At 50.0% G+C, this 26,128-nt stretch overlaps 1 protein-coding gene across 5 annotated transcripts in view; it reads right to left on the minus strand.

Annotated features, from left to right (window-relative positions):
• Nucleotides 1–26,128, minus strand: part of NCOA1 (nuclear receptor coactivator 1) — a 374,460-nt gene that overhangs the window by 68,342 nt on the left and 279,990 nt on the right. For 4 of the 5 annotated variants that reach the window (XM_053249238.1, XM_053249225.1, XM_053249233.1 and 1 more), the window contains exons 4-5: nucleotides 10,235–10,329; nucleotides 4,853–5,030 (exon numbers count right to left, since the gene is read on the minus strand). In XM_053249238.1, coding sequence (XP_053105213.1) covers nucleotides 4,853–5,030; nucleotides 10,235–10,329 — 273 coding nt within the window. Of the gene's footprint in view, nucleotides 1–4,742; nucleotides 4,811–4,852; nucleotides 5,031–10,234; nucleotides 10,330–26,128 lie in introns of those variants that run through there. The other variant, XM_053249252.1, reaches the window with a different exon arrangement.

The following is a 26,128-nucleotide window of genomic DNA, read 5'->3' on the forward strand; positions in this document are numbered from 1 at the left end:
GAAACAGCACCTGGGAACCTCAACAGACTCAGAGTCAAGGCTACCCCACAAACTCTCCTTGTGATTCTATGAACATACGAAGCAGCCTCACACAGGGGAGTCAGGGCAGTGGTCCATTTATCTCTTCTCACTTTCCGCTCTTCCAAGGTCACTGGCGGAGGCCTCTCTCAATGCTGTGACTGAAGGCCCAAGGACTGAATTTAGCACTTTCTGCTTTTACCACGGAGCTGCAGCCCTTTCTCTGTCTAGCTATGGCCATGACAACATTCTGGTCAACTGATTATATTGTTCAAAGAGGAAGTGAAACTTATGGTAAAATTGATGGGCTTTCAAACCCACAGCAGAACTGATTAGTTTCTTTCTCTCTTTCTATTCTGGATCACATTAGCAGAAAAGCACCACTAATTCCTGCCTCCCAAGATCATCATGCAATTTATCTAGCGCTTTAAGTGGTCCAATGCTTCAAGTTGTGACCCACTGGAGTTAGGAAGCCCTCCTGAGCATTCTTGGCACGTGGCCCTAGGACCTTCCCCCTATTTCTGTAGGGAGAGCTCAAATTAAATTTAACCAACAATTAACACGTGAGCCTTGCCCATATCTGGAACTGCCTAATACAGTGACATATTGCCTCCTGAGATCCTTTTAGCTAGAGATGCTGCAGAATGAACCTGGGGCCACCTGCATGCAATGCATGTGCTCGACCACACGGGGGCAGAGCTGTGGTCCCCCTCCTGGCAGCGCCGTGAAACCCTTTTAAAGGGGGGGATTTCGCCAGGGACAGGATCTTGGACCATCTGCAGGCACAGGATGTGTTGTGCCACTGAGCTACGGCCCTTCCACAATTCCCTTCTGTCCTTTGGGGCTGACGGATAGTCACATTTGGATTAAGTACAGTGGTTTCCCTTGGCAACTATGTTCACGGGTTTAAAAGAAATCCATGTTAGGGCAAATATGGAAGAGTCTTTGCATCGCTCTCCAAAGCAGAGGCATGAGAGAAATCTGGTTCAGCTCTTAAACGTTAAGTGAAACCTAGATTTTAAGATTCTCTGTTGAACACTGGAAGGTTTTTATGTTTTAATGCTGAAAGGACGTTTCGCAAAGCATTAATCCACATCTACATACAAGCCTGCAGTGCAGTAAGCTAAAATCAGTTTAAGACCTGATTAAGTGAGATATTGATTTAAGCCTGGCTTGCATTGAATTAGCCCAAGTCGATTTTATATTGAACGGAGCTAATTTGATATAAAGCCACGTTGCAATCAATGCAAAGGTGCTGTACGCGGAGGGCTGGCGCTGGCTCAACTGAATCGATTTTGAAAACTGTAGCATTTGTTAAAGGGCGCTGTTGTGTGTGCACTCAGACCCTGTCCAGCTGAAAGGGCCCGAGGCCACGGAGCCCCTTTGCGTGGCTGGCTCAAGAGAGCCTCCAAAAGATGAACTCACAGAGCCTACAGGGGAGGTGCGCCAGAGAGCGCTTGGGAGGACTCCCCCATCTGCAAGAGGCTGCCCGGCTGCCCAAAGACCCACCACCCCATGGAGAAGCCGGCTTCAGAGCCCCAGCACCTGCCAGGACAGTCGTCACTTGAGCATGGCTCACTAGTGGCTCAGTGAGCTGGCGAAGGAGCAACCGCCATTGCCACACACTAGAAAGCAAGCCTTTCCTCCGAGACCCGAAGGCAGCGTCCATTTCTCCTCCCAACAACCCTGTGAGGGAAGTCAATTACAGGGAGGCTGAAAATCTTTGACTGGCCCAAGGTCACCAGGCAGGCTTCATGGCTAAGCTGGGACTTGAACCCAAGCTTTCCTCATCCAAATACAAACTGAATTTTGGATTATTATTGCTATTGTTGTTACTACTACTACTACTACTACTACTACATTACATTTATATACTGCACAACTCACGACTGGGCAGAGCACAAAGCATAACAAAACAACAAAAATTAACAAAATTTAACAGACTCACAATAAAGTCACAACAAAATCACAATAAAAAATGAAACAATATATTTAGCCGTCTCAAGGCAAGACCTAACATAATCAACAATATATTGAGGACAGATCCAGAAGCCCAACATCCCGCCCCAGCCCTCAGTCTCAGCCCCAAAGGCCGACCCCCTCCGGCAGCCACCTGCAGGTGGGTGGAGCCAGCAGCCAGCGCCTGCGCCACCGCCCTGGCTTTATAGCTGGGCCAGCCACCCCCCCAGGGCTCTCAGCAGCAGGGCCCAGCTGGCCCCGATGACCCACTCAGCCAGGAAAGGAGCAGCTTGCAGGCGAGGAGGAGGGAGCACGGCCTGAGAGGCTCAGCTTCTCCAGTCCCAGAAGGAGGGTCCCTGTCCAAGCCTTTCGGGCCACACAGCAGGCAGGAGGGGGGCAGACGTTCCGACCCCTCCAGCAGCTCATACAACTCCCCCCCAGACTGACTCCTACCGACCATGCCACAAGGCCTTTGGTGGGTCATTCTGTCCCCGAGGGTAGAGCAGTGGAGTCCTCTTGGGGAAGCTCCTCATGCAGGCACCCGCCAGCCCAACAGGCCTGCAGCAATCCCTGCGCTGAGGCTGGCTGCCCCCCACTTGAGTGGGTGCTGCTTCAACTGATCTCTGGGAAGCTGCCTTCCCTCTGGCGGTTGCTCCCGCATGCCTTGGGCCTCCCGGGCTGGGACGCTGGGCCATCTCAGTCACAGGAGGAGCTCCTCCTGCATGGTCCTGAGCCCGGGGCCATGCCCGCTGGCCCCAAGCAGCCCAGCCCTCTCCGCCGCTCATCCACTCCCCCTCCCTGAGGGGCAGCCCCCTCTGCTCCTGCTCGCTGAGGTCTGTGCTGCCCTCCACTCTCCCTGGGCTTCTTTCTGCTCAGCAAGAACGAGAGGCAGGTGTGTGTCTGCAGTGTGCATACATGCATGTGAATAAACGTGACTGCGTGGGTGCATCCAAGCCAGAGAGTGGGCGCATTCCTGAGCGGAGTGCCTACAGGCACGTGTATGACTGTGAGGGTCAGAGGCGCCGAGGTAACGAGGCGGAGGTCTTGCCTGCCTGTGCCCTCCCACTCCATCCACTCGGCAGCAGTGCTTGGGGGTTCTGTGAGGTGGGTAGAAAGTGAGGGCTCAGAGAGAAATGGAGATGCTCTCTGCAAATGGCCGCGACTCCCTCCCCACGCCTTTTACACAACATGCTTGGTGTGTGGACAGTTCTGCTCCCTCCACCCCCAGAGACCTGGAATGCCTACCCTTCCGGCCTCAAGGCAGTCGTAACAGTCACAAGAGTTTACTGGGTCAGTGGCTCGCCAACTAATAAGGCTTTAGCTAACAACCTAACTCTGACAAACTCAGGCCATAACTCTGACAAACAGAGCAGTGTTGAACACAAAGAGCCTCATCGCCGAGTCGACTGAACACCGGCAAGGTTGGCGGGCCACCTCCCTTGCACAAAACACTGATTCGAGAGCAGCCGCCACCGCCCCCTTGATGGAAACGAGCCGTGGGCTCAGCAGGCCACGGCAGTCAGGCCCGGTCCCAAGAGTACCCTTGGTGCGTGCAGTCCCAGGCTCCGGCAGGCAGTGAGTGAGCTGCTAATGTTTCTGGCCTCCTGGACTCTGCAGCAGTAGAAGGCAAAACCTTTACAGCGGTTAGGGTTTCTGGTTGAATAGTCAATGGAGGTTCTTACTTGGAATTACATTATGATGCTCTTGAGTAAGCATATTATTTAAACAAAATGAGCTTAAATGCAGATTAAATGACACACATTTGGAATGGCAGCTAGCAAGTCATCGACAGGATTAAATTGGATCCTGCTTGCAAAATGGAGCCACCTCCTAATCCGCCCAGCCGCCCGCTTGGGGTCTTGAGTGTCGCTTGTACCTTCTCCGCTCCTGCACCTTCTGAATAACATTAAACTGACAAGTTGAGGCCTCAAAGAGCTGGAAGAGACCAAAACCCTAAAAACATCTGAGATGAAGTGGTCTTTGGAGTTCACAGCACAAATAGGAACATAGAAAGCTGCCATATACTGAGTCAGACCATAGGTCCATCCAGCTCAGAATTGTCTACACAGACTGGCAGCGGCTTCTCCAAGGCTGCAGGCAGGAATCTCTCTCAGCCTAATCTTGGAGATGCTGCCAGGGAGGGAACTTGGAACCTTCTGCTCTTCCCAGAGTGGCTCCATCCCCTGAGGAGGAATCTCTCGCAATGCTCACACATCAAGTCTCCCTTTCATATGCAACCAGGGCAGACCCTGCTTAGCTAAGGGGACAAGTCATGCTTGCTCCCACAAGACCACTTACCCCTCCCACTGCTTTCCCCCCGCCTGCGTCATTTTTTTAACAGCCCATCGGGGCAGCAGCATACCTCCCTGCCGCCCCATCTACCGGATATGACCGGAGTCAGCACAGTCGTGCGTGCCGGCGTGCGCAGGCGCACCAGCAACTTCCGGTCATATCCAGAAGACGAGGGCAACGGGGCGGCAGAGAGGTACGCTGCCGCCCCGATGGGCTGTAAAAAAAATGACACCGGCGGGGGGAAATCAGTGGGGGGGTAAGTGCACCCTCCCCCCGCTCTTAAAGGGAGACCCCCACTGCCTTCGAACCGGTGGAATCACCGGTTCTTCTCCGTGCACATCCCTGCCGCCTGGAGGTCAGCACAGTGGGAAAGGACGCTGACATAGAAGGGTTTTTGCCAAAGTGCCCCCCCCCGACTTGAAAAACGGTGATAGTCACTGAACTATCTGAAGGAAGGCACAGGCACGTCTTACCTCTAGAAGTGTGACTGCATCGCCATTACTCGAAGTGCACTGACCTCCTCAGCTGCTTGACTGATCTGCTGCATTTGGGGAAGCAGACAAGAGACGGCAAAGTGGCTTACCGAGTGACTTGGGCAGCAAGTTCTTGACAAACTCCGCATGGTCTCCCACATGTAAGATGCTGTAGACGCTCGTGTTCATCAGCTCCTCCTGATTGTAGCCCAAGTAGCCGGTCACATTCTCAGACACAAACACAACCCGCCCTTCACGATTCACCACAAAGAAGAAGCCGTCGAGTGCCTGCAGGGCCCAGAACACCAAGAAGCAATGTCAAGACCAAGCGCGGTTTAATGCTGGGGACAACGGGGCACTGTGGCCACGTCCCTCCTCAGATGGTGCCACCAGCATCAGGGGCTGGCACAAGGAAGGAAAGCAGACATGGGGATCGTGGTTCCATCAGGGCCCCGCAAGAAGATGTGACAATTTCGCTCTGTGGCCACCATCTTAAAAGGGCAGCTGGGAGAACCAATGCTAACCACGACCCTGATTTCAAGGAGGGATGTGCGTGCATTAGTGGGCCATAATGATGCAGCAAGAGCAGTAAAGCATAACTCCCCAGGCCATCTTGTTTCTCCTACTTAACTCTGTCCACAGTCCATGGCAGTGACGGGAGCTTTGGGATGCAGATGCCCATGGCTCTGGTCTGCATGGAACCAGGCCTGCTGAACCTGCCCAACTAGCCTGCTAAGCCTTTGCTCCTCCCCACCTCCCAGTTTCTCCATCACACCCAGACTGTTCCTTGCTGCTCACGATGGCTGGGCCAATGCTTCCATCGTAGCTACTATGCTTCCTTGCAACACTGAACATGCCGCCCAGGGGAGTGAGGAAACATGTCTTGCTGAGACTGGTGCACTGTCAACCATCAGGTGCATGGGACCCCCCAGGGAGGGCACTCCCACCCCACAATCACCTTCAGCCAGTATTGGGTAGATCTTGGATTTCAAGCACAGACTTTTGTTATCCTTTTTTTTTTTTTTACAATTCCAGCTTGCATCTTTTTTTTGAACAAAAGGCAGATCTACTCCCCAAGCATTCAGACCGGAGAAAAGATCTAGATGAGGCCAGCCCAAGATATTCTGGGGCTACAGACATAAAAAACAAACAGCACCCTTCCATAATAGGCAACACGGGAAGCCTCTGGAGTGAGATGGGAGACCTAGAACAACTGGAAATCAGAGCGAGGGCTGCTGTGGCAAGGAAAGAGGTGCTGCAGATTTCCGATGGCTGCACCTTCTCAAGGAGGCTTCAGTGCTGCCTATGGCTGGAGGGACTGATGGAGGCCCTCTTCATCATTCAGGACTGTGTATGCGTGGGCACAACCAGTCACCTGTGCCTATCTGGCAGGCAACGCCAGCTCCCCTCTGCTGCAAAAGTGACTGCCTTGCAAACATCATTTTCTTGGCTTCACACTCTTTATCTTTTTCACTGGAGTTGTGTTTTCCTCCGTCCTGCTACATTAGTTGTTGGAAACAGGAAGCCATTTCCAGCCAAACCCAACTCCAGCACCCCCCCCCCCGCCGCCCCCCTGCAACTGGCCCATGACCTGCCAGTCCCCTGAGTCACAGCTGCTGCTGCCGCTGCCTGTTGCTGAGCAACCGGTGGCTTCCACACCACACACTTGCAGCACAGAGTCAGGCGGGCTCCTGTGTGTGTGTGTGGACCACCCCCCCCGCAACATTCTGCCCACTTCAGCACATCTTCCAGCCCCACCATAAAAAGGAAACACAAACACCCTAAAAAAACGGTATTTAGGAGCAGCATGAATAAGTCAGGCAGGAAATAAAGCAGGCAAAAGGGAACAGAGTGAATCAGCAGCTAAGAAATAGTACTGGGTGTAAATCAATCTCAGTTCCATTAACGCAGCCTGCCTGATGCCTAACCAGCGTGCAAGTGGTGCTGAATGATCCATTCCTGGAAATTAGGAGCCGGGCCCCTACCTCTCTCCCGAGTATCCTAAATCAGAGAGCAAGAAGAATCAAGAATAAGGGAAACCTGCTGGTTTTCAAAAGAAGGCAAGTGAGCAAAGGACACGGAGCACCGGAGGCAACAAGCTAACGAGCCACGGGGCTTTCCCAGAAGAAGGCGGCCACACGGGGGCCACAATTTCCATCCGGCTTGCCAGATCTGCCAGTCGGGCGGCCCCTTGTCTAGTGGGAGGGAAGCCATGCAATTTTAACACTGTAGGAGCTGTGTGCCTGAGCACTGGACGAGAGCGCAGGGGTGCACAAAAAGGAAGCCGGGCCGGGGGAAGCAACAGAGGAAATTGGCAAAGCGTTGAAAATGGCGTGGATATGCAGATAGGGTTGCATTTTCTGGCTTTCCAAATCCGGGCACCTAATTTGCATATTAGGCCAATTGGCTTGAAAATAATTTTTGAGGAGAAGAGTGACTGCACCTTTTGCTCCATAACCCCACTTCTACAAGGGCTAGAGTTTAGCTTCTTTTTTTTTTTTTTTTAAAGAAAGCTGAAATCTGGGAGAATCTGGGTGGGCTAAGCAAGCTGGGTGAGATGCTTAAAATCCAGGTGAAACCCGGCATTCCGGGGGGGGCGTGGCCACTCTATATGTGGAGGAGGGACTGAGGCCATGACTCAAGAATGTCCGTTTTTACAAGGGGATCAGACAAATTCAAGGAGAAGGGACAATTCTCCATCACTGATCAGGAGCCAAGAGAGTGCAAGGGAACCTCCATGTTCAGAGGCAGCAGGATACCTCAGTCTCCCCATTGCTGAGGGACAGACAGAAACAGGATGCTGACCTAGATGGGTCCTTTGTCCGATACAGGTCGTCAGAGGGGGCTTTGCTCTGCATGCCAAGGCTGAGGGGGGCTAAACTGCCGGGCATACAGGACGGAGCCTTCTCTGTGGCTGCCCGCAGGCTCTGGAATACTCTTAGACGTCTGTGGTTTCTTTTAAAGAACAACTACGGACCTTTTTATTTGTTCAGGCTTTTACTCCTTCGGGGCTGCCGGGTTTCTCTGCACCCCTAGTGCTTTGTCCTTGTCTTTTTAATTTTCTTTTTTTTAAGGGCTGTTGCTTTCTGGTGTTTTTAAAGTTTTTATTTATTTATTTAAAATATTTATACCTTGCCCCTCCAAGTGCACGACTGCTCGGGGCGACTATTTTACCTGATTTTAATGTTGTAATGTGCATTTTAACGGAGTTTTATTGTTTTTTAATTTATGAAAGGCTTGGAGTCCCCCAGCTAACTGAGCAAAGAAGCACTTTTTAGAAGTGGCGATTCTCTTTCCTGAGTGGGGGAGAGCAACTAGCCCTCTCCAGCCCCAGCTCAGCATCCCTCCAATGTCTGTTGCTGGTGTCTATCTTATATTTCTCTTTTAGATTGTGAGCGCTTTGTGGACAGAGAGTCATGTTATTTATTTATATCTATGTAAACTGCTTTGGGAACTTTTGTTGAAAAGCAGTATAAAAATATTCGTCGTCATTGGTATAGAAATTGAATTATAACGAACTAAATAAAACAAAATGGGGCTCCTTCTGATGTAGTGATGCCCTGGGCATCATCCAATAGGTGCATGTCACAATACCTCTGCAATGGTCTGACTTGGTAACAAGGCACCTTCTCATGTTCCTTCCAAGGGGGCTTGCAAAGGAGGACTTTCTGGAGGGGATTTGGGTTGTGTCCCTACAGAGGGGGCTGCAATTTGGATGTTCTGCCTCAGGCACCAATGTGTCTAGGGCCAGTGCTACTAAGACTGATGACAATTTCCAGCCGACCTGAGTCTGTCTGCATCTGATATTTGGGCCAATGCACTTCAAGTCAGTATATACAATACTGCGGTTTATGTTTTGTTTTCTTTCCACGGCAGATTGCTTTCATCTTAATGCAAGTTACTTATGCTTCAGTCAGATTGTGTCCCCAGGAAAACAACTGCAGTATATTTCTGAAAGTGTGGATAAGCCACTTCAGAGGACTTGATCAAAAATGAATGACCTTTCTTTTTGAAATGATAATGGGGCGCAGGAGAGCTGTGCGGTCTTTTTGGCTTTGGCTTTTTAACTGCCCAGTGAGCAGCCTCCAGAACAGAGTCCTTGTTTTTATACGCAAGTGCCCTGCATAGCCTGAGCTGGGTGCCAGTTAGTTCTACTTCTCCATGAGTTCAAACATACACACTTCGTTTCAGGCCTGTAATGCATTCAGGTTCTCTCTAAATCCTTTCCACCTTGTCCATGCTCCCAAGTGCAAAAACATCACATTCAGAGTTTCCCAGAGAAGGCAACCATAGCAAATGGAAGGCCACAGGTTTTGTAGATCCAAGGTTCAGTCCCCACCATCTCCAATTAACAAATTCCAACAGCCCAGCTGGCTAATGTGTGAGTAACTTGAGGATGCACCAGAGATCGCACAGCATCGATTAGTTAGGGTGAAGGCAAACATGAAATAAGGGGCCCATTCACACGACTGTTTGGGAGGGTGGGCGGGGAGGAAGGCTGCATAACCGTACCTTCCCCACAGACAATCACCAAAACGTTGCTGAGTGCAGGGATCACGTGCTCAGACGGCCTGCTGCTGCCACAGGCAGCGTGGAGGTGCGGGCGCTGGGACATGTTGTCCCAGTCCCTGGAAATCCCACAATGCACAGTGCACGGTGGGGATCCACCCAGCGGTGGCCGAGAGCCCACTCAAGGGAGCAGCTGGCACTTGCATATAAGCAGTTAGCCTGAGTTAAGGGCATGTTTGCACTAATCGGTCATGCTCAAGCTTAACTTCGGCTAACCCACAGGCTCCACATAGGTGGGTTTGCCGCCATGGCGCTGCTGGAGGCCACAGAGCTCCTGACGGTTCTTATGGGCAGCCAAGCCCGGTCTTGACTGCTCGTGAGAACAGCCTCAATGTCAACTGCATCCCCTCTATCTACATATTTATTGACCCTCTCAAAGACCTCCAGAATGATGACTGTTGAGGCAGGACTTCCTATTGCAGAAGCCATGCTGATTCCTTCTCAGCAAGTCTTATTCTTCTCTATGATCAGTCATTCTACCATTAATAATGCTTTCTACCAAATAACCCAGACAGACATTAGGCTAATGGGCCTGCAATTTCCTGGCTTCCCCTGTCATTTTTAAAAAAATTCCCTCCCCCATGAGGCTAGAAACTTTTTTTTTTTTAAAAATTAGAGTTGGGATTCATAAAGAAGAATTACCCAAGAATTGCCTCAAGTGCAGCACACACAAATGGTTCCCTATATTTAAGGCATATTTGATCCATTTATTCAAAATATGTTTTCCAACCCATTAAAAAAAGAAAAAAAAGAAGGTTCCAAAGACTTGAATCTACATGGCTTCATTTGAGAGCCCTGATGTCTGCTTTATGGCTAATCTTGAAGGAGCAATTCTTCCTGATATTTAAAAAGTTGTGGCATTACAAACACAGGAAAGTGTATTACTCCAGGCAACGTGAACAAACTGCCTCCTTCATATGTACCTCCAAAAGAAGAGGCCCCAGAGATTCCTTTTCGATCACTCCTTGGCTGCTGGACGAGATATCAGACTTCTGGACATCATCATCAGCTGTTTTTTCTGCAACACAGAGGGGAGGGGGGGAAGCACTTTTTTAGCCAAAGAGAGTTTACTTTCAGTTTGGAGTACATCTGAACTGTTCCAAATACTCTGTAGAGAATGTAGAGAAAGCAGAACAAATGCTTAAATCACTTTTGCCAATCAGGCCGAGGACTAGGAACATGCCAAAGAAAAGAGAAAACAAACCCTGGAGAACATCACATGGCTGAAGCGAAGGAAAAGACATCCAGATACAGTTAGAGGCAGCCCTTGCTTAGTAACAAAAAGAGCAGACCCCTTGCTCTTGGAGTGTGTCAGAAGTCGCTCGAGTAGGGGAGCAGGGGGGACCCCAAACAGAAGCAGGACCTGGAACTGGAAAGCCAGCTGGAGAGGGAGAGAGGGAGGGGCTAGGCACATTTTGGAGCCATGGCTTGGCACTGAGCATGATTGAGCATGAGGAGCTGGCCTAAGAAGCATGCAGCCAATCATATACTGTTCGGGTGGAGGTATTTTGCTCATGTTCAGGGCCTGACTGGTCAACACAATCGGAACCTGGAAGGGAACATATTCGGTTTAGATTATTACACCTCCCCACTGCGCTTTGCCTTTCCAGAGGCGCAACCATGTCCGCCTGGAGCTATAAAACACAATACACTGCTGTAAAACATAACATACTCTTGTGGTACTTTAAAGACAAACACATCCTCTATAATAAAAGGCTTGGGTGTGTGCCCGTGCCTCTGTGCCCGTGTCTTTCTCGGCCATTCTGGGCATGCGCGGAGCGCATGCCCAGAACATCCGAGAAAGATACGGCTGCAGGCACCAGGCAGCCATGTTGCCTCTCCGCGCGAAAGGAGGAGAAGCGGGGACGGGGAGGGCGGAGGCGACAGCGGCAGGGCCGGCCCTGCCACTGAAGACGCCGTATGGAGCTCAAATGGCGACATGTGGGAACCGGGAGGGGGCCAGGAGGGGAAGTCGGCGGAGGCGAGCCGGCGGCCACAGCGGCGGCGGAGACGAGCCGATGGCCGCATCGGCGGCGGAGACAAGCCGGCGGCCCCATCGGCAGCGCAGGTGAGCTGGCGGCTGCAGCGGCGGCGGCGGCCAGCCGGCGGCCGCAGCAGCAGTGGAGGCCAGCCGGCGGACGAGGGAGCCGGCGGACGAAGTGGGGAAGGGGAGCCAGCGGCCGCAGCCGCAGTGAGGAAGGCAAGCTAGCAGCCCCACCCCCAGGCGCCCTGCCCGTGTCCTTCTCCAGGGGCTCCCAGGTGGTGCCTGCCCGCAGTAGCCGGCGAACAGCCAGCTCCACACCTCCTGCTGCTCCTCCTTCGGGGAGCCTAGCCTGCTGGGATCCAGCCCCTAACGTGCCACCCGAACAGCTACACCTCTCCCTCCGTAGCTCCCTCAGAGAGAGAGAGAGAGAGAGAGAGAGGGAGAGGTGTGCCTGCTGCCGCCCGCAGATGTCCACGCGGCACTGCGACGGTAAGCAACAACGAGCCGCCCTGCGAGCACGTGTAAAACTCTGGCGTTCCAAGGGAGGTCGCTTTAAGGGGGAGGAAGGGTCAGGCATGGATTTCCCCATCAGCCATCGCCTGCTGGCATGTGCAGGCGGCGAAGAGCATCATCTTCTTTTTCACGCCGGCCGCGGAAAGTGCTTCCAGACTTCCATCTAACTTGCGTGGATGTGTGAATGCCGGGGCAACCAGGCACAGTTAGGGGAGAGGGAGACGTGTTCGGACTCGGAGTGAGGGGCTGCCCCTGAAGTGAGGAAGATAATGGGGAAAAATTGGGAGGAGTGGTGCTGGGGGTGTCCTAAGGAGCTGGGGCCCCCGGGGTTATTTAAACCCATCCGCTCAATTTTGCTACATCCCTGGCAGGGGGCTGGGATAGGAAACAGAAGAGCCATTCAGCAGAACAGACGTTCAAGCAGCCACTGTTTAATTTTACGTTCACATTACAGAATTGGGAATTTTTTTAAAAAACAAAATGTTAAAAGCACTTTTAATACCAGGTGTCTGTGCAAAAATGCCCGCAAAACACACGTGGGCCTCCATCACGCTATTGGTACATATGTGTGGCTGCTGTTAATAAATGAGAGAAAGAGGGAAAGCAGCCAGTCCCGTGGTGGTGCAGCAGCAACTAGCGCCCGTTATTTTAACAGGCTTAAAAATACTAGTTTCTTATATAAGCTCCACCTTCTCCTTCAGCATGTGGTTTGGCCAACTGCACAAGCCACCTACCTGCATGTATTTTCTGTTACATGTGGTAGACTGAACTGCACAGGTGTGGGGGGCTGAAAGAACGAACCAGCGGGATGGGAGCTGGGGGGGCCTCCCCGATCTATCATTTGGTGGCGTGCGTGTATAAAGAGCACAGCTAACTGCCACTCTCAACTTCCAGCTGCTGCTCGGAGCATTTTGCACATGCTGTGGATAGAGCAGTTTGCAGAAAACACACTGAAGGAGCAGAGGCACAATGCACGATAGAGAACAAAAGGGCTGCCTCTCTAAAAGCCAGCCCCCAGGCCAAGAACACAATCTAGGCTAAGGCTGCCTTGGGATGAACATTGATTTCTCTCTCGGCTCCCTCCCCAACTTCATACATTCATGGACTCACGAGTAACACAGTGGCTTTCCATTCTAATCCTTTAATTGGCCTGTGGAATCCTCCTCCAGCTTCAGCAAAATAGTTTCTTGCAGCAGTTCCAAGCCTATTATTCCCAAGGATTAGCAGGCGGAATGAGGCGCCATGGCCTTCCTCCGCTGCTGTGCCCGCAGCCCCTTGTCCGCTTCAGGAACACGGGAGCATTCACAGAAGTTTCTTTGCTGAAGTGGAATTAAAATCACAAGTCGCCAACACTGCAGCACCCCAGTCACCTTCCCAGCTTGGGCCTCTGTTTTAGCTTCACACATTCAAATGATAATTTTTTTTAAGCAATGAAAGAATCCCAATGCTTCTCAGAATACAGAGCACCCCAGGATTGGGTTTTGCTTCTCACGATGCCACACTCCATTGGTCCATCTAGCTCAACACTGCCTACTCGGCTTGGCAGTGGCTCTCCGGGGCAATTTCCAGACTAACCCCGACCACACTGTCACTACGGATTTGCAAAGTTTCCTTCCATACGCCCTGGGTTGTGACACCACAGTCCCTGCACTGACAGCAAGGTGCCGTTCATATTTCCGGATTTTATCTTTGCGATTTAGTGCTACAACGCTGCAAGTCCATTGCAGGAAAATAGCTGTATTTTCCCATTGTAGGCGATTCTGGGGATGATTTGAGATTCTGGGGATCGTTTTCAATACAATCCTGCCCCAGCCTAAGCATTTTACTGCTGTTCTAGGGTGTAATCTGGAAAGCACCCAGAGCAGGGGCGGATCTTCCATGAGGCATGGTGAGGCTGTCACCTCAGGCCGCAGATTACTGGGGCGCCAGCGAGATGCTCTTCTTTCCCCCTCCCTCCACTTTTTAAAAAAGGGAGAGAAGGGTACATGCAAGGAGATGGCATTTGGCACCCTGCCTCAGGGGCACAGAGCCCTCGAGCCACCATGGCTCCAGAGTTTCTGGCAGTGGTCTTTCTTATCACTTGCTACCTGATCCTTACAGCTGGAGATGGCAGGGCTTGAACCTGGGACCTTCTGCATGAAACGCATGGGCTCTTACCACTTCGCTATGGCTTCCCTCTCCAGCTGCCATTTATGCCTTTTGACCATTTTGGCCAGCTGTAAAAGTTCCAGCCAACATAACTTCAAAAGTGGATATATACTTTTTGACAAAACTTCTCTAGGTTGGAGTGATTACAAATCGTCTTCTCTCTGGTGAGGCACCTGCAAAGATGGCAAGCCTCTCTTTCTGGGGACTCAAGAACAGCCCCCTGCCATTTAAGAAGCAAGACCATTTTAGTAGTTACCCCAAGACTAAGCAATGGCCTCCTAGGTGAAATCTGTCATGGCCTCTCCCTATTAGCTTTGCATAAGAAGTGCCAGGCCCACTTTTTCTGGAGGAGAATTGGCAATTGAGTGGGTGGGGGACAAGGAAAGGAGGATCATGTTGGCTTTTTACCAATAACTTTATCTCTTTATTTTTTCTATTGTTTTTATTTTCTCTGCCAAGTTTGCTGCCTTTTAAGAAATGCTGGTGGAGTTTTTGGGATTATACCATTTTATTGTTATCCTACTATTTTGTAAGCCATCTTAAAGAGCAGACGACGTGGAACAAAAGCAGTTGAAAGAAACAAAGAAATATGTTACAGCCATCTCCATAGCATAGGCAGGGACTCCCAGCCACAACCCAAAGACCTGAACTGTTCCATGGTCACTCCGGGGACATCTTTGCAGAAGCAGGGCAAGATGTGAAACCTAGAAGTCAGCCACTATAGGGGGCAGCCGGAATAGCGTGTGTGGCAAAATGTCCCTGGCTGAGTACAGCGGCTCTGGAGAAGAGAATGCAGATGAATCGCAACAGGGCAATACCAAGAGAGGACAGCCCAGACGTATGCCAGCGCTGGGAGTCCTTTTCTCCTGGGGCTTTTTGAGAAAAGGAATGGAAAATAAGAAGCTTCTATAAAGTGGAAGGAAGTGTTTTGGGGGGAAATGGCTTCATTCTGAGTCGGCCAGAAACACAGCATGTTGCCTTCACGGTCCTTTATGGAGAAATTGTTTCAGATTGTGACAAAGGAGAAGGAAAGAGGCTGGCTTGCCCAGGACTTCCAGCATAAATCAAAACCACACAGCCTCCTCGCTCCCTGCTCCTTCATCCTGTCCTTTCCAAATCCCCTCACTAGCCACAAAATTCAAACTGAGACGGCCCTTGAAAAGTCTTCCCTGAAAGCAGCGTGCTGGACAGCGGTCAATTTTTGGGGTGTGTGTGTGTGTGTGTGATCCAAAATGGGCAGGGCCCCCCCGAGAAGAGCCATTTTGTGCAGTCTTGGTGGTGCGAGACTCTGTTTTTGCTGAGAACAGCAGAGCAGCACAAACACCTGTTGTTGTGCCTCTCTGTGTATGGCCTTCACTTCTTCCCTCCCTGTCAAAGCAATGAGGTCACCAGCACTTGGCTTTTTGTTTTTAACTGGGAGGAGGGAGAGCGGGAGCAAAACCCTTCAACTAAGGCCCGAAACAGTGTGCTGGGGCAGAAGGGAAAAATCTAGAGTCCTAATGTGGCTTATGGTTAAATTCTTATTTTTTTATTGTTAAATTTATATCCCGCCTTTCATTAAGAAAATCCCAAGGCGGCTTGGAGACATCTGGGATGGAAATATCATCTCTGCAAGCTGTTCCGTTAGAGACCCCCTGGGGCAGGGTTTCTCAACGTGTGGGTCCCCAGATGTTATTGGACTTCAACTCCCATAATCCTCAGCCCCAGTGGCCTTTGGTTGGGAATTATGGGAGTTGAAGTCCAATTACATCTGGGGACCCACACGTTGAGAATCCCTGCCCTGTGGGGAGGGGAGAAGAGGCAATCCTTTGCATTTTGGAGCTTGTTCTTGTATCTTCTTTCACTTACTGCACTTGCTACTGTTTCTTTTGCGACTGAAACCCTCTAATGAAGTGTGTGGCTGGACATGATGTCAGTGGTTGAGTTTCGAAGCTGCTTTTTCTCTTTTTGCTGCTTCATTTTTTGCTTGCCTGGACTACCCTTGGCCTAGCTGAGCCTAGGACCAGAGGCGTTCACTTTTTGGGGCGAGAGGCCCGACTGGGATAGTCTATGTTCCTGGTAGGCACAGCCTTCTCCCCACCCCCCAGGGGTGTCACATGCAGGACAGGAGGGGGACTTGTTTCCAGGCGCTGAGCGGAAGCAGCCCCTAGAACCGGAGGAGACCCCCCCCCCGAGCAGGGAGCACCAACTCCAGCCCCCTCTCCCAGCAGCAAGTGCTTGCTTCTCCCCTGCACAGCAGGCAGGAGAGGCCAGGCTTGCCATCCAAACAGGGAGGACTCCAAAGGATAGCAAGGGGCAGAGGGCCCGCCCGCCAAAATACGTCCTGCTCCCCGCATCCACCAGAACTTTGTAGCAAGGTGTCAGACAATCCAGTCATCGTACATTATGTTCCTATAGCTTGGATCCATTGTTTTTAAAGGCTTCCGTGGTTTGAAGGTTCAGTTCATTCATTCCCTCCTCTGCTCCAGAACAAGCAGCAGAAGCCAGAAGGTGGGAGGCTCCCCCTGCCTCTCAGGAGCCAGGCCAACCCAGAGATTGTAGTCACGAGGGCTACAGGCCACCTCCAGCCCCAAAGGCAGGATGCCTCTAGATACCAGTTGCAGGGGAGTAACAGCAGGAGAGAGGGCACGCCCTCAACTCCTGCTGTAGGCTCCCAGTGGCATCTGGTGGGCCACTGTGCGAAACAGGATGCTGGACTAGATGGGCCTCCTTGGGCCTGATCCAGCAGGGCTGTTCCTATGTTCTTAACCCCTTTGCTGCCTTTCTGAGTGGGACCATGCATATGCCTCAGCTGCACTCTGACAAGCTTGCCAACGTATCTGCTGGTGAGAACTGGGCCACACTGAGACACACAGACATGTGGAACAGCAGTGACTGGACACCTATACCAAGAGAGGTACCCCAGGCGGCACTGGCAAGTGCTGATGAATGAATGTTCTTGAAATCAAGGAAAGCAAACAGACAGGAGGAGATGCTGCAAGAAACAAGATGGCAGCAGAATCCATGGAAGCATCCCTCCTTGGGCACGGGCATGGGCTCGAGAGGCAATGTAGTCCCCCTTCCCAGCGCCCGCTGCCGAAACAAGGCATCACAGAGGCCCTAGTCCAGGGCTGGCATTTCTTCTCACCCCAAGCAACTGGGGAGACAAGAGAACACACACAGCTGCGGCTTCCTTGATGCAGAGCTTTGATTTTTAGTTAATTAAAATCAGATGTAATAGACTCTGGTGTGACCATCGATTGAGAACTTGACACAAAAAGCCATGCCATTAATTAGCACCCAACACTGAATTTGTTAACACAGCATAACCGACAGAAAAGGGCAAGCGGCAGAAAAACAACTCCACGTGGGTGTTGTGGATCTGTCAAGGTTTGGGAACCAACAACATCCACATTTCATTGACATGCTGAAAGAAGAGAAGAGAACGATGATAAATGAAGGGGTGTAACAACCATCATGTCCCACCACAGCCTGGTCTAGAAGGGACCTTCTCAGAGGGGAGGGCTAAGTCACTGGGGTCCCTGGAGTCTGTGCGGTGGAGGAAGACCCATGCAGGCCCCAGTAGACGCGAGGGCCAGGAGCAGTGTTCTTTCCCATTTTTTTCATCTGTGTGCGGAATGAGTTTTGCTCTGGGCGGGAGTATCAAGGCAGTGTGTGCACACATGCATTCAGAGTGGGCCCTTCCTGGTGCAACCTGAGCGGGACCTAAAATCACCTGAGCGGACATCCAAAAAATGTGTAAGTGTGTACACACCTTAGAGGGAACACGGCACTGGAGTGCACTTGCCCGAACACTGCACTCCCCCCCCCCGCTGATTTCCCCCTGCCGGCGTCGTTTTTTTAACAGCCCATCGGGGCGGCAGCGTACCTCCCTGCCCCCCCCCCCGTTGCCCTCGTCTTCCGGATATGACCGGAAGTTGCTGGCGTGCCTGCGCACGCCAGCATGGGCGCGTGCACATCACAGACACACACTCATGCTAGCCCCAGTCATATCCGGAAGATGAGGGCGACAGGGAGGTATGCTGCCACCCCAATGGGCTGTTTAAAACCCCCCACTATCGCTAGGGGGAAGGTGGCAGGAGGAGTAAGTGCACCCGCCCCCCGCCTTCGAACCACCCCGCTGCGGTTCCATGCACATCCCAACCAGGCGGTACCGCCCTTTCCTCAGTGCTGGAAGGGCCCTTTAAGAGAGATGGAGCCGTCTCTTCAGAGCTCTGTGGGGGAAGCTTTGGGAAGGGCTGCACTTCCCAGCACTCTGTGCATGCCTTCTGAGAGCTGAGAGAAATTCCTGCCTGCCACCTTGGAGAAGCCGCTGCCAGTCTGTGAAGACAACACTGAGCTAGATGGACCAAGGGTCTGACTCAGTGTATGGCAGCTTCCTATGTCGCAAGTCCCAGCCTGGCCCCAGCCAACCTCCTGCATTCCAACAGGCACAGCTTGTTTTATTTCAAAGCTCAGTCACCTCAGTGTTATCTGTCCTTTCATTATTACTTCCGGCTCCGATAAGAAACCACTTGGGTAATGTAAACATCCAGCATTTCAAGCTAGAAGCTCTACTCAAAGGTCCCCACCACAAGTTAACCAATGCCATTCAGTCCTTGCCGAGAGGGAAAGAGGCACCATTGCAGGCAGCCTAGGTTTGCTCCAGATGTCCCGTAGCCAGCAGGAAGGGCTGGCTCACCTTTGGAGCTTTGAGTGTATCCCGGGACCAGCCAGAAGCAGCTGGAGCAGCTCTCTAGTGCTTATTCAAGCCCAGCAAGCAGGAAGAGGAAGGGAAGCCACAGGGGGCTACAGTGGCTGCATGCGGTGCTCTTTCCAGCTGGGGAAAGCACGACTGGTGTGCTTGTCTACACTGAAAAACTGGCCTTCATTCGAGACCCCTTGGAGAGTCACTGCCAGTAGTCTGACTGCAGGAACAACGGCTACTGTGACTTTGAATATTTATATACCACTTTTCAACAAATACTATCTAAGTGGTTTACATAGAAAATTAATTAATAAATAAGATCATCCCCTGCCCCCAGAGGACTCACAACCTAAACAGAAACATAAGGTAGACAGACACCAGCAACAGCCAACGGAGGGATGCTGTCCTGGGGTTGGATAAAGGCTGTTGCTCTCCCTCTGCTGAATGTAAGAGAGAATGTAAGAACAGCCCTGCTGGATCAGGCCCAAGGGGCCATTTAGTTCACCATCCCATTTCACATAGTGGCCCACCAGATGCCTCCAAGAAGCCTACAGGGAGGAGTTGAGGGCATGCCCTCTCTCCTGCTGTTACTCCCCTGCAACTGGTACTCAGAGGCATCTTGCCTCCGAGGCTGGAGGCAGCCTATAGTCCTCAGAATAGTAACCATTGATAGACCTCTCCTCCATGAAGTTATCCAAACCCCTCTTAAAGCCATCCAGGTTGTTGGCTATCTTCACATCTTGTGGCAGAGAATTCCACAAGTTGATTATGTGTTGTGTGAAAGGGAAGTCCTGCCTCCCTTCCAAACATGAAGGGGAAGGAGTGAAGACCCCTAGTGATATGGAAATTGAAATTGTATGGCAAGCAGGGCTGATGGGATGATCATACAAATGTCACAGAAGAGGAGCATGGTTTTGAAACTTGCCCACAGGATGCTGGAATCAAGTCCAGCTAGTTTCTGGGACTTCTCCAGTCCTGACCAAGAAGTGATGTAGCATAGTGGATGAGAGTCTGCTGTTCACATCTCATCTCAGCCACAAATTCCCTAGATAGCCCTAGTTGTCCTCTCCACCGCAATATGGGGAAGATACTATTGGTTTACAGAGCCCCTGGTGGCGCAGTGGTAAAACTGCCGCCCTGTAACCAGAAGGTTACAAGTTCGATCCTGACCAAGGGGCTCAAGGTTGACTCAGCCTTCCATCCTTCTGAGGTCAGTAAAATGAGTACCCAGAATGTTGGGGGGCAATATGCTAAATCATTGATTAGAGAGCTTCCAGCTATAGAGCGGTATATAAATGTAAGTGCTATTGCTATTGCTATATATACAGAGATGTAAGAAAGAATGATTAATGAATGTGAAGTGCTTTGAACATTTACAGTAGCATTTATATGTATTTACATCACCCAGCCGCTTCCAATTTTTTGCATTACAGCCATGAAAAGACCAGAAACTTTGCTTCAACAACAACAAAGTCCCCCAAATGCCCTATTTGGTAGCATCTATCCGGTTTCATCCTTGCTTAGGAGAACGGTGGATTTTCAGCCACAGGCCTGGAAGAGGGAAAATACAGGGGTTATGAATCTTGCTCCTTTGCAGCTTCCCTTTGTTCTATATTTGTCAACCAGACTGAAACTGTCAGCAAAGGAATTAGAATTGTATTGACTTTGGAGGCTCCAGCTCCATAAACACATGCAGAGCGCAATGGCCAGGCAGTGCTGTCGAGAGCGTTGGTATCTGAAATCAATCCCCAATAGGAACAAGATTCAAAGTGAGGCTACTGGGAGACCAGTTTAATGGAAGATGGCAGCAGCTCAGCCCTACTGGAAGAAAGGGGTGGAGAGGAACACTTCCCTAGAGTGTACACTCCAGGGAAAATCCCTATGGCTTAGTCACACAGGATCTGCCTTATAGTCTCTCACACCCAAGAAGTCTCTTGCTTGCATGGGGTGGGTGGTGGCACCTTGATAAGCCGCAATGCATAGCCACAGCCAGCAACTGCCAACTGGAGCTTTACACAAACAGGATATGTTTGCAAAGCCCAAGATGCTGGTAAAACCCAAGTCCTGGGCAGTTTGCATTCATGCTTCAGTCTGAGGGCTGCTCATATTAGCATCCAGTTTTTGAAAGGAGAGATGCCGACTCATGGCTGCCTGAAAGACACACCCTCAGCCCTAGGAGCCCTTTCCATGAAATACCGGATGCCTTCGTGCTGCTCGAGGGGAGGGCATCTTTAATCAGAGAGGCAGTTAAGACAGTGCACCAGCCAGGGACTCAGCTCTGGGGCTGGGCTGGGGTGCACGGTAGCAGGGTCCATCAAAAAACTAAAAGCGTTGAACTGGCATTTTTGTCCATAAACTGAAGTGAGGCACACACAGGTTTTAGCCTACACAAGGCACAGCAAGTCTAGTTACAACCATGCCTTTAATACGCTAGGTATGTTTTGGGAATCCATTCTTCTGGTGAGGAAATCTACATTCTGTGAATTTCCCTTGAGTGCTTTCTGCATGACTAACTACTTCTGAACATGGAGGCTTGTTTCCCTCTACTATGGTCAAAAGCCATGGATAGACTTGCCTTTTTTTGTGTTGGCATTCTTCACAACTTGTGGCAATTAACCTCACAAGTTAATGATATTTTGCATGAATTATTTCAGTTTTTGATCTGAACTTTCTACCCCTCATTTTGATTGGAAGATGCAGAGTTCTAGCATTCTGAGAGATAAAATAATGTGCATATCAACTAAGTGTATGTTGCATCTCCCTCAGCCTCTTTTCCCTTTTCAAAGCTAAAAAAAGCCTCAGTACCCTTTAAAGAATCTCTAGGCATCACCTAACATTTGTGGAACAAAGTAGCATTAATAGCAATAGGTCATTTCCACACATGGGAGTGCTGAGTACCCTCTTACAAAATGCATTGATTAGTTCATGAGTTTGATCTCCCTTGAACCAACAGGGAAACAGAGGAACTCCATTAAAATTCAATGTGGCTAAACAGACAAGATCAGATATAGGCTGAAAACCAAGCTTTGATGAGATCATGATCTAATTTTAGATATAACATACCCTTTAATGTGGCAGCATGGAATGTATGTATTTAAAATTCTTTATTCCATTCTAAATCCTTTAAACTCATGAGTCAGAGTTCTGTAACAACTCTGCTTTCTCACTTGCACTTAGTGCTCATAATTCTCTTCCATAAATCTCTTTCATGAACATAGTGGACAGCAATTGACCATTGTGGCTGGGTATGATGGGAGTTGTAGTCCAAGCTTGGGAACCCAAATCTATTTCTCCATGTCAGCATCATCAGGAGAAGGCATAACCTCCCAAAATGCCTGCCTGGAGGTAGTGATGGGCTGGATGAGAGGTAACAAGCTGAGGCTGAATCCATAGGTACTTATTGTGCGGGGTCTGAACTCGGGAGATGATTTTGATCTGCTCATTCTGGATGGGTCTCATTTCCCCAGAAGGAACAGGTATGCAGTCTGGGGGTGCTTCTGGACACAAAGCTCTCCCTGGTCTCCCAGGTTGAGTCAGTGGCCAGAAGTGCCTTTTATCAGCTTCGGCTGATACGCCAGCTGCGTCCATTTCTTGAGATAAATGACCTCAGAACAGCAGTACATCTGCTGGTCACCTCCAGACTTGACTACTGCAATGCGCTCTATGTGGGGCTGCCTTTGTATGTAGCCCGGAAATTGCAGTTAGTCCAGAATCCGGCAGCCAGATTGGTCTCTGGGTCATCTCGGAGAGACCATATCACTCCCATCTTAAAAGATCTACGCTGGCTGCTGATAAGTTTCCAGGCAAAATACAAGGTTTTGGTTATAACCTAAAAAGCCCTAAACAGCTTGGGCCCTGGGTATTGTAAGAGAATTCCTTCTTCACTATGAATTACACTGCCTACTGAGATCATCTGTAGAGGTTCATCTGCAGTTGCCACCAGCTTGTCTGGTGGCCAGCTACTCAGGGATGGGATGGGCCTTCTCCGTTGCTGCCCCGAGGCTTTGGAACACGCTTCCTTCTGAAATAAGAGCCTCCCCATCTCTTACAACTGTTAAAAGGGCAGTCAAGACGCATTTGTTCACCCAGGCTTTTAATTAGATATTGTCTTAACTGTTTTAATTGTGTTTTAATAGTTTTAACATTTTAAATTTTAATGTGTTAATCTTTTCATTGGTTTTTATTGTCTTGTAAACCACCCAGAGAACTTGCGTTTTGGGCAGTATGAAAATGTGATAGATAGATAGATAGATAGATAGATAGATAGATAGATAGATAGAATAAACCCTGCTCTAGAGAAAAGAGTGGTAACCTTTCCAGCTGGCATTTACAAAACCACGTGCCAGGTTGCCAGTGGAGAGTGGCCGTGGCCCTCTGGGGAGGAGGACAGCCAGCACTCTGCAGAGTCCTCACCGGAGGCCTCCTTTCCACTGCCATTTTTGAGCAGCAGGAGAGGGCTCCCACTGTTTCTCACCCTCTCCATCTCCCAGTGCAAAAGACAGAAGACCTGCTTCTCTCCTAAGACCTCAGCTTGCATGCCAGAAAAGGATCTGAGGGAAGAGGGGGGTCAGTGGCGGCCACAAATAATGGCTGGCAAGTGTAAAGTGTGGCTGGCAGGCACAGTGTGCCACAAATAATGGCTGGCAGGTAAAGTGTGCTGTCGAGTCAATTTCAACTCCTGGTGCCCACAGAGCCCTGTGGTTGTCTTTGGTAGAATACAGGAGGGGTTGACCATTGCCTCGTCCCACGCAGTGTGAGATGATGCCTTTCAGCATCTTCCAACATCGCTGCTGCCTGATATAGTACCAGCGGGGATTCGAACCGGCAACCTTCTGCTTGTTAGTCAATCATTTCCCTGCTACGCCACTGGACTGTGCTGCTGGCTAGTGAGCCGAGCATCAATCTGTGGGTCCCTGCTTTTCAGAGCCTGAGGGAAGATGCTTCAAATCATTTGGGGACAATGCTCTCCTAGTGGCCATTCACTCCTCGGACTCCATCACAGTTTTTAGAAAGCTGGTTAAATCTTGGCTTTTTATCCAGGCCTTTACATGATTGTTTTATTACTGCTTCTGTGTGCTTTTATTCATATATAGTTTTTGTGCTTGTATATTATATATTTTAAATCAGATTTGTTTTTCATATTTTTAGCTTAATTACTTTTAACTGTTATTTTTATTATATGTGTTTTAACTTTTGTAAACCGCCTTGGGATTGTTTTTAATGAAAGGCAGTATATAAATTTAACAATAAATAAATGAATTTTTATTTATTATTTTTCTGTGTAAACTGCCCTGATCCATTTTTGGCAGGGCAGTATAGAAATCGAACAAACAAATAAATAAATAAATATTAGAGACCGCAATAATCACTGTGCTGGGGTTTTCATTAGGACAAAATCATTCACCTGCAGTTTCTTTAGCCACCAATGTCCAATTCTCCTCCTGCCCCACATTCCCACTTGTGCTTCCAATCTAAAGTGAAGCTGGAACTACTGCCCAAGCCCACAGCAAAGGGAACACAGGGGCAGGGCATTTGCAAGGGGAAAGCAGCAAGTGGACAGAAGAGTGCTTAACCCTTCCCCTCCATCCAGGGATTTCCCCCTGCAAAGGTTCCTCCCCAGCTGAAGTTCTGGTTTCAAAGCCTACTTGGGCAGGAAAGTTCCAAAGTAGAAAGAGAGAGAGAGAGAGAGAGTTTGTGTGCACGTGTGTGTGTGTGTGTGTGTGTGTGTGTGCCGTTGGGTGGGCGGGTTGCAGGGGAGAACCAAGGAAAAGAGTAAGAGTTAAGTCCCCTGCCCTGCCTCTATTTGCTACGGGGGGGGGGGACACCACAGAGTTGGGAACACTGGTGTTTTCACATGTACTATTATCCTGAATACCAGGGAATTCTGCACTGAGCAGAACAGAGACACAGCTGGGAATAATCTGAAGCTCCAAATTCAGCTCATTCTTAGGCAAAGAGCCTCCTTCCACAGAGTGCTCTCTCTTTCTCTCTCTCTGGCAAAAAACCGATCAGGTGTGAAATCCAGAATTTAACAAAAGCAGTTGTGTTCCAGCAGAGAATTTAAATGGGATTAACACTGCTGAACAAACTGCATGCAAATCCACAACTGTGAAAAGTAATTGTCAGATGTTATCTGGCTGCCCAAATTTGATTCTTTCCAAATGAATAATCCGATATATTCAAACATCCTTAGTTCAAGAGTGAGGGTTTCCCTCCCCCGCTTTTTCCTTTTAAAAAAGAAAAGTAAAGAAAAGTAGAATTACAAAGGTTGCTCTGTCCCCCCCACATAGGGGCGTGTGTGTGCGAACACTGCATTTCTCTTTTATGCCTACTTCTTTCAGAAGCTTTTAGGCCTTCCTAAAATATATAAGGAGGAATATATAATGCCGGATATATAAGGAGTCGCCTTGTGCCACATCAGACCACTGGCCCACTGAATCCAGGACGGTTTGGCAGGTGGCACTCCAGGACCTCATGTTCAGGGGATTTCCAAGCCCTGCTGCTTGAGATCCTTTTTAACTGGAGATGCCGGGAACCAAACACAGGCCTTCTGCATGCAAAGTAGCTGGCTGGCTGCAGAACAATGACCCCCCCCACACACACATTTCCTCCAAAGGCAGCAAAGGGGAACAGTTGATTTAACGCTGGGCACATATGCGCTAAGAATGTACTGCTGGGACTCTGGTGGATACACTCTCACTCTGTAGGGTACACACATGACCCATGGCTGTTGGGGGTTCAGTTACTGCTGGAAAACCCATGCTGGTTTTCAGAGACAACATGAGCATCTGTTTGTGTGTGTGTGTGTGGGGGGTGTTGTTGGGCGAAAGCCTAGAGATGTTCTATATTTAAGTATCTTCTTTATATACAATGCAATGGGAAACAGGTTTCTGAGGGGCCAGCTTGAAGAGCTGAAGGTAAAAACCAGAGGAAAGAGACAGGAAGGCAGCCAAGCAAAATCAGCAAGAGAAAGCGTTGCTCTAGACCAGGGATGCTCAATTTTGGTCCTCCTGCAGATGTTGGCCTACAATTCCCATAACCTCTGGCTATTGGCCACTGTGACTGGGGATTATGGCTGCTGTAGTTCAAAAACAGCTGGGAGGGTCCTAAGTTGAGCATGCCTGCTCTAGACACGAGACCTGTGTTCCCTCTAACAGGGATCCCCAGATGTTGTTCACTACAACTCCCAGCATTCCCAGCTGCAATGGCCTTGAGCTGGGGATTATGGGAGTTATAGTCAACATCTGAGAATTCTTGTTAGAGGGAACACTGCATTAGACAACGGGTTCATAGCCACCTGAAAAGACACACAGGATTTTATTCCCCATGGATCAGAAGATAAGCAGAGGGAGGTAGCTGTAAAGGGGTCTTGGAGACAGGCAGAAGGTCGCCGTTGTGATTACTTAGGCTCTGAGACTACATAGTATATTAAAGAACATGGAGTGCAGGGGACAAACATGAGGCAAAAGCTGTTGCTTTCCTGGC

The sequence above is a fragment of the Hemicordylus capensis genome, chromosome 1, assembly GCF_027244095.1.
Source record: "Hemicordylus capensis ecotype Gifberg chromosome 1, rHemCap1.1.pri, whole genome shotgun sequence".
Classification (NCBI taxonomy): domain Eukaryota; kingdom Metazoa; phylum Chordata; class Lepidosauria; order Squamata; family Cordylidae; genus Hemicordylus; species Hemicordylus capensis.